Source organism: Scomber japonicus, chromosome 24 (assembly GCF_027409825.1).
Source record: "Scomber japonicus isolate fScoJap1 chromosome 24, fScoJap1.pri, whole genome shotgun sequence".
NCBI lineage: Eukaryota > Metazoa > Chordata > Actinopteri > Scombriformes > Scombridae > Scomber > Scomber japonicus.
Genome location: NC_070601.1, coordinates 15103112 through 15112462, shown reverse-complemented (window position 1 = coordinate 15112462; position 9351 = coordinate 15103112). Strand labels below are relative to the sequence as shown.

Below are 9351 nucleotides of genomic sequence, written 5' to 3'. Positions count from 1 at the left end.
CTCACTTGTGTCCTTCATTCCTTCCTGTCCCTCCAGCATTATATTATCTATGCTTATTTCGTCTATCCTCTTCCATCCCATCTCCCTCTTTATGTAGCTTCCTCTCTCTCTCTCTCACTCTCTATCTCTCTCTATTCTTGCCCCAGCAGGCTGCAGATGGTGCTTAATGGACGCATAACTGAGTGTAACTGCCTTGTGAATAATTCCACAGGCACAAGGTGAGCCATAGGACAGCCCCATATGTGGACACACAGAAAGGTAAACACACATATGCTACAATATGTAACCATCTACCATATCAACCCAATTTGAGACAGTTCTTCAAATACATTTCCATCATGATTCATCCCTTCTTTTTTTTCAATAAAGAAGTGAGATTTGTAAGAAAAAGTTTTCCCTTTCCCATTCATGAATGTAAAAATGTAATACATTTAATGAAACATAGTATATAATTGGTTACAGTACAGACACAAGGATAAGAGGAAGTCAGTGTAGTCATGGGTGATGTGTTAGCTACATTTGCATGCATGCAGGCCCACACACTGCACACACTGGCTGCATATTTCAAGGTTGTCCTGGTTAGTGTAATATAATCTGTGGTGGGAATATCCCGGGACCAGCAGCTTGAGATGGATGTAATTTATGGCCGAACTCTCTATAGTATCTAAGAGAGGATCATAAGGGATACGGGGGAATAAAATGAGGTTGGTAACATTTTACTTGAAGTGGACTCTGAGGCATAATAGGGACATCATAACCATTACACGCATTTATTGCTCATCATGCATCTGATACCTGCTGAATGTGTAAAACTTCAGGGACATTGTTCATGAAGTACACTGATGAGGTGAACTTGCTGATGCCATTATGCTTTTTTGACTTTGCTTATTAAATCTATACCAACCATAAAGTTACACAAGGAGAAGAAGAGAAGAGCTACAGACAAGGGATTTTACACATGGACTTCGGTGTATAAGGGACTACTTACAGTACTATATGTAATGTAATGTTTTACATTAACAGTGATGAATATGGATTGAAGAAGCTTTTAAAAATGAGCATCATTTCAAATTCATTATGTTGAATTTCCTTCACATGCTACAATATAGGGAAAAAAACAACTTGGTATTGGCAGGAAAATAGCTCATTACAACTGCTGATGAGTAACGCTAACAAGACTAATGAGCCATTTTCAAGGGAAAAAGGACAAATGGTAAAACTCATTGCCATCAATGGCAATGTGCCCATCCAAATAACAGTTTATATATACAGACGTATATTTAATTGAGGATAACTTTGCTGTGAAAATAGCAAAACAGGCAAAAAGGAAAATGAGATGGATTTAAATAATGAAGATTCTTAGCTGTATGAGAGAGTTTGGATGTTTTTATCTGTGGACTTTGAGAGGGGATGAATTAGCCACAGCAGGAAGAAGAAGGTTCCGGGTCACAAAGCTGCGCTGGCGTTCACTGGCTGGACGGAGCACAGAGGAGCCGCCATTGGGGGATGCAGTACAGGGTGGCAAGTCATGAGGAGTTTTCCCTCTCACGTCGTACACCCACTGCATGTCTGCTGCCTGTAATAATCATGCAACCTAGATGACTGTAGGTTTGTATATATGTCATGTTGCATATGCATTGTTTGAACTGTGAGCAGAAGATCATGTTCTCACTTCTGTTTAATCTTACAGTTAATCCTGATGTTTAATTTTATTCTAGAGAAATGTGTTGTCTTATTTCTGACATTTATTCGTACAACTGAAATCGTAATTAATTGTACTACTTGAAACTAGGAAAGGAATAATAATATTGTATTATAATAGTACTGGTATCATGTTATGACCAGTGATGCAGTCATGAGAAGGGTTAAATAAGCAAAACAAAGGAGTAAAAGAGAAAATATGTGACATTATCAAAGAATAAATAATTGAAGTACCTGAACAGTTAGTCTTGCTCTGTGTCTCTTGCTGTTAATGTTGGGTGTGAAGGACACAGTGATGAGGGCTCCACTGGAACCAGCAGGAGGTAACATCCCAGAGGCTGGAGTCACTGTGAACTCACAGCTGCTGCCTGGAAGCAAGGCCGCTGTGAACAGCTCTGGTTTCCTGGAACAAATACTTAAATTTATCTCTTGCCGCAAGCTGACCGTACCTCGCTAAAAACACACACACTGAGTAGATAACAAATGGTATCTAATGTTAGGCTGTTTCCACCACATGAACTTTTCCAGGGACCCAGGGACCATGTCAGGAACTCTAGTTTCTGATGGGAAATATCCACTGCAGGAACAAAGAGCCCTTTAAAGTACAAATGAACTCTATCTGTGTTTTCATCAGTGGGACTACAAATCTAAATCAAGTGTGTCTAAAATAGATCTTGGTACCAAAAAAAGTCTGGCAATGGCACTTTCCAATTATTCAGGTGCTACTGGGGTGGAGTTTGCTTTGCTGAACCTTGCTGTGTTTACTGTGTTGTTTCTTGTGTGAACAAAGTGAGTGAACAACAGAAACAAAACTTTCTTTGTTGATTGTTTCATTAATTCAGTAATCTTCAAGGTTTTTCAAATGCATTGGAAACAGGAACAGGAATGTGCAAAAAGAGCTTTTAATACTTCCTTTGGTCCCTGGAACTCTCAAAAATGGCTACACTTCATTATAGAAGTTAAGACATTGCATTTTGCATTTAATTACTTGGAAACTTGGATAGGATGAAAGTGAATGAAACAAAGCAAAAATCTCAGTGTAAAAATATTTACACTGAAAACACACCTTGTGGTGCTGCTCAGACGGAAGCCAACAGCTGAAGTTTTGCCCAGTTCAGTGGCTTCAACGATAATGATGTCATCAACCTGAGGCTCCATGCCAATGAGAGTGATGGGAAATTCCCAGATCTGACCAGACACATGCTGAACCACTAGGACTGTTGAACACCTGAACACACCCACACAGACACACATTAACATATAGTGAATATTTTATTGCTTCACAGGCTGTACTCATAGTTTAAATGTGACACCCAGCGCTATACAAGAGAGAATAAGCAACTAGTACTGTATGGGATATAAACCATTAACACACCAACAGGATACTATTGTAGTTATTGTTAAAACATTCTTCATAACCTGAGCTACAAAAAAGTACTGCTCACATTGTGCAACCATAAAATGTGCAAAAAACAAAATGCTAAAGACATTTCCATTTATGTTACAAACATTTTTTTTATATTATTTTAATCCAACCCACAATACTTATGTGTGTGTGTTATTCATGGGTAATACCACTAGTCAAACACAGATCAATTGTGCATTCACTGGCAGTGAGAGTTACCAGCCACTTTGATAATAAAAACACCTCATGGGATGAACAACTCAATGTATCTATATGTATTTCAAGAATGGGTGCACCTGCTGATTTTACTGATAAGCACATGAGGAACTAATCAGTGAAAAGAGCTGCAGTATGCTTTAAATGGAACAGATTCTCATATAGAGTTGGCTCCCTCCATGAATACCTCTGATCTGAGTCTGCTTCCCACCAGTGTCTTTTCTTCAAATCATTCCTCCACTCTTAATTCATTCTGAAAAGTGTCATTTGAGCACTCCTATTTATCTCAAAAAGATGATTCACTAAACCAGTCTTTAATATTGCCGCTTTCAGCTTGCAGATAGATGCTTGTTCTCCTCCTCTTACTATCCACTGCAGAGAAATAACATGTAGATAATGGAAGAGCCTATTAGCAGCACCACACCCCCCGTCATTTCCTCACGGAGAAGTCATTAGCTCTCGGAGGTATTGATTCTACTGAGGCACGCCTCATTAATGGACTCACAGATGAAGACGGGACCTGATAAATGAATGCACTATTCACTCAGCAGAGTGTCACATGCAATTTACAGTAAGGTTGACAGTGGAAATAGGTAAATGTGAACTTTTAACGGTGTTACTGTAGTCGTAGAGATCATACAGTATACTTCCATTATGTACAAATTAGAATGGATATTTTAGAACGGATGTAATTACAGTGCTCATTTCAAGCCAGAGGGATCTTCAATTAGCATCAATGACCAGAAGGATTTTACACTTTTAGAGATAATAGTTCATTAGATCTGTAGGAAAGGCTCCAGACCAAATACCAGTCATATAAAAATGATCTTTACATGAGCAACAAGTCTTGATTGTGATAATCTATGGATTTGTGATGTCATACAAACCAAAACTGAAGGATTAGATTATTGAGTATTTCAGACAATTAGGTTAATGATTAGAAACTGCAGATTTAGACATGGAACATAACATTGCTGGCTTCATCTGTCTGTTAAAGTAGTGGCTTTTTGTCACAGACATACAGTACGAGTTCATTATGCAAATGTTTTCACAGGCTACATCAGTGATTCATTTTCTTATTGTGACCCTGAAGCCTTCAAGGATGTGTTTTCATATTTTGTCTTAAAACAATATGAATGTCGACATGTAAGACATTAAGACATTCCTTCTTAACGTGCTTCTAAGTTAATTTAAGGCTTTAGCAGTCTGTTACAAATCAAGCAGTTGTTTACAGTCTTTTTAGTATAAAATGATCTCTATCAATCATATTACTATCCCTCTATTGCAGCCCATCAAGGAAACACTGCCCAGGGAAAAACAAAGAGGGAGTTTCATACTAAAAAGTAAGTAACTCAGACTGCTAAGGCCTTATATTAAGTGCAGTTTAACTTGAGAATGCAGTACTGTACTGTCCCATCTCTTCTATTAAAATTAGTGTAGGTAGGGATTTATTAATGGCCAGTGTGGACATGAGAAATTATTACAGAGAGCAAAAAATAGTTTGGCATGTGAGCATTGTTTAAAGACAGACTTAAAACAATGTGAATCTATCCTTTAATTAATGACTAGAGTTAGACTAATAAATCAGCCAGGCTGGTATTAGTTATAGCAGATATATTAGTATCAGCATACATCTCAGCCGATAAATAAAAAGAAATGTCAAAGATGTGTTTGAGGTCATTTAGAGACAGAAAATCCATTACACACAGTAGTTTGTAGAAAGAGAGCATTGATTAGTTCATCTTTCTACTTTAAAATGTATGTTCCAGTCATGGCATACCTTGGTCATGATGAAGAATTTAAGGGATCCTTATCAAAAATGGTGTTTGTGTTACGTGCTTTAATTAAAAAACATATATCACTATCAGCTTTTTCAAAACTGCCCTTATATGTCATATTTTTATGCCATTTGGCATGTACATTGTGGCTGGTCTGATCATTATTGTGGTTGTACAAATGTCAATCACTATGTTTCCTTTATTATTAAACCACATGTGTGTTCTTGCATAAGAGATGACTGTAATCAAGTGATACAGTTAATTACAGTGCTACCCCTTTCTTGTCTGCAATGGGCTTACTCAGTAACATACGGTTGGACACTTAATCCAATTAAATGTGGATGAAGTTTGTGTGCAAATTAAACTTTAACAAGCTATCGTCAAAATTATATCAGATATTTATTCTCGATGATTATATAAATTTCACTGCAGTGAATGTATTGTCTATGAGCTTCTGACCTCACATGGCAAGTTCTGTTAAACCAGAAGCAACTAATGAGCTGGCATTCCCCTTTATCTCTGAGAGAGCACAGCAACCTTTAGCTACAAATATTAAGATTCAGCATATGTAGACAGTTAGTAATAAATGAATGCAGAGGCCACACCCACCTGAGGGAGAGCGAGAGAGAGAGAGAGGAGATGGGAGAAAGACAAAAGATAAATGAATGCAGGTGTGTTATCTGTACTTTACGCAGGAGAGAGCAACAAACTGATTGTGTTTGTATGCCCTCCTTCCTGTTGTGTGTCTGTGTTTGATACCTGTGTGTATATGTTAGAGAATGTGCTGCCACTGCACATGCTTATTTTTTTGTTTGACTTATTATTAGCATCCTTTTGTTTTTCCCCTCACAGAGGAGATGCACATATTTGTTTCTCTGAGTGTTTTTTTTTTTTTTTTTTACTTTTGAGGGGTTTGTGTGTTTGTATACCAATCCACTCCCACAGTGTGTGTGTTTAGTTCACACTGGTAGTGAGTGTTTGTGTATGTCTGAAGCTCTTACAGTGTCTCAAAATGTGCGTCTGTGTTTGTTTGTTTCTTTGCCTTCTTACTGTGATGTGTGTGTCTGTGGTTTGTATCTCTAAAACTGTGCTTGTATGATTCTTTTTTTGTTGTTTTTTTCTTGAGGAAACTGTGTCTGTTTATACTGGTTACACAACCATAAGTAGCTACTGGATCACACATTCTTCATATTTAATATCGAAAGATGTTTGAGTGCGTTTTTCATTTTCCCGCATGCTTCTCTATGGATAGCATGTTTTTTTTAAAAGGCATATGTTTGTGTGTGTGTGTGTGTTTTCTTGTAACCTGCATGGCCTGAGGGGAGTGTAGATGAGATTAACGGTGAGTGTTATGATGCCAGTCTCAGGGTTTCTCCTCCCCGTCTCGATGGAGGCAGAAAGATAGTCCTCTGCTTGGTTGTCTGAATGCACCTCACACAGGAAGTCTTCCACTGTCACCTGGAAAACTGTGAAGTAAAAAGATTGAGCAGGTACTTGAGGTAGGAACATTACAAAAGTAAAAGAAAAAAGAGAACTAACTCAGGTGCTGTAATTGCAGGGATATGAGAAACTAAAAAGGAAAATTAAGGGTCTACTTAAGATCTATTTTATAGAAATAGTACACTCTAAATTATTGTTACAGATATTCTTGGTTATTATAACTATTTACTCTTCATCAAAATTGTATAAGGTCTACAAAAAATAAAGCAGGTTTAGATGACAGATGTGAATTTAGATTATTGACTGTATATAGTCTAATTTGGGAAACGCTGGCCATAAATATTCCTTTTTCCACTTTGACAGAAGACTGTAATATGATCTAAATCAGGTGCCAAAATGAACACAGAACAATGACAATCTACAATCATGATTCCATAAAAAGGTGTAGAAAATAATCCTCAAAAGTGTCTTCTGATATTGCAAGACATTTGGCCTCAACAAGAACAGTAAAAATCACTAACTGACACACACCTTCCTGTCCTTCCCAGCCTTGATTCCCTGGCACACATCCAGTGAGCAGTACATCGACCTTCTTTTCCAGCTGGCAGCCTGCTTCACACTGGACCACGCCAAGTGGTGAGTTTTTAACAGGCACCTCCATGGGAATCCCACGGAGGGGGTAAATCCAACAGATGGTTGACAGTTCCTGCTCTGACCTGAAATAGTGGTGCAGTGCATTTTTTAGACTTCAGAATCAGCAATTAAGTAATGAGTACTGGATTTGAAAATTTGCCAGGCACCTCACTAATGTTAAATGTCTGTGCTAAGATTTCAAAATCCAATACCAGATCAGCAGCTGTGTACAGCATGTCAGAAGTCAAATTAAAGAGATTTTGTTGTTGTACTTTCACACAGCTTAGTATATTAGCTCTGAGATTGATTTAACTGATGACAAAATGGACTGAATCACAAACATTTGTGTCTATTAGTCAGCATCCAGTAAGTATATTTTATTATTAGTATTTTGTGGCTGGAGAAACTCAGGACAACTCATCTACGATCACTGCATTCCTGTGTTTTTCACAAGCTCATCCATCCGTAAGACCACACACCCAAATACAAGCTGAGCATGACCCAACATAGAAGAGCCAACTCCCCAGATCACACCTCAGCAATCCAAGCGATGTTGGATAGAGAAGAAAGATGGTTTGAAAGTGGAGGGAAAGAGGTCAGTTAAATCCAAGTGGCAAAGCCTTCACTCAACAGAGGAGGTGGTCTGCAGCAAGTTAATGACCCTACAGATGTTTAATACCTGCATCTCCCAAAGCCCTTTTCCATACACATGAAAAGACTTGGCTTGACTCAGTGTGTCAGCCCAGCTCAGGGATTTGCACCTCCATTACAACAGGGCTACTCACTTCAAGGTCTATCTTTCACTGAAAAGTTAGCCAGCTCATCTGACATCACCACAGCTCACTTGGCAGCAAGCTTTGAAGATATTCATCTGTAGCCTTTTTCCCACTGCACATTTGGCTGCACCAAGTCAAACCAAGCTGCATTGATTTGTGTTTCCATTACCAGTTTAAACATGGTGAGTTACACCAGGTTGCGTGATGGAATATATCCTGAAATTAGGTCAATATCTCTGGTTCTGCTGCATCAATTTTGATCATTTTTAAACTGTCAATCATGTGTCTAACAATATTATAGAAGAGCAATGCTAAATTGGTGGAGTACTCTTTGAATGCAAAGAGATTTTTGCACTCTGCACTTTAGTTGAAAGCCTGTTTTTCTCTTCAGACACAAAAAATAATTAGTCATTGACGTGTTCCCTCTAAAAGAATACCATGGATCCTCTATTTGTTCCAAAACACCAACTAGACTATAAAAGGTTTATTTCATATAACTCTTTGTCTGAACTTCTTCTGTTTTCTCTCAGTCTTGGCCTGGTCATTGTGTTTCAGGCATCGTCTTTTCAAATTTGCTGAGAGTAGAGCACTCCAGAAAGAAATGCTCATCTAAGAAGAAAGACTGCAAAGACATCTAAAGCCACAAGCCAAGCATCAGTTTTGCTATTGCATGCCTTTTTCCATTTGGATCTCTATTATTTTTGTCATCTGTTTTTATGGCATTGTTAAATGTTTTTGTTCTATTGCACCTGTTTTGCACTTGAGGCTCTTGGGCCCTGTTGTTTCATAGTTAATTGGAGTTGCTTCCTTCCAGTCTGCAAAGACTGTTTTCAAGACTTTTCCACAGACCTTTTTGTTTGGTAGAGCCCCATCATCAAACTCTGCAGCCTGCCACTCAATGCATAAAAACAGAAACACACAGACCTGTTTACTCCTAATGTGGGCTCAGCTAGTCTGAATCTTTCTGGTGTTGGTTTCACTCTCCTGAAGAAGCGCTGAACTAGAGTGCTTCACTGGCTTTAGTTAGAACTATTTGCCCCCGCTGTGCTTTTTTGTTATTGATAACCCTCAGTTTCATTCGTACATTCAGCAATAACTTGTTAATTAATCGTCCTCATATATTCATGTAGTCATTCGCGCTATCTTATATAGGCATTTATGTATACATGTGTTCCCTATCCCTTAGTAGTAGTACCATAAATATCTTGATTTAAGTTATATTTTTGTTTTTTGTAAGTTATATTTGTGTATTCCTTACAACAGAGATGGAGATTCCTGTATACGAGAGTTCACGACTGTAAGATGTGAGATTGGTTGATTCGGTCTAATTATTTCTTTTCAATTCAAGAATGGTGCCCCTGATTATATTAAGAGTGAAAAATATTAATTTTGAAGTGTACAC

General features: G+C 38.0%; 1 protein-coding gene across 1 annotated transcript in view; it reads right to left on the bottom strand.

The window, feature by feature from the left end:
* Positions 1-1387: 1387 nt before the first annotated feature.
* LOC128354215 (cilia and flagella-associated protein 47-like) overlaps positions 1388-9351 on the bottom strand; it is a 65287-nt gene continuing 57323 nt past the window's right edge. Inside the window, 5 exon segments of the mRNA XM_053314480.1 lie at positions 1388-1576; positions 1936-2104; positions 2768-2929; positions 6407-6566; positions 7072-7256. Of these exon segments, the coding sequence (XP_053170455.1) occupies positions 1388-1576; positions 1936-2104; positions 2768-2929; positions 6407-6566; positions 7072-7256 (865 nt within the window).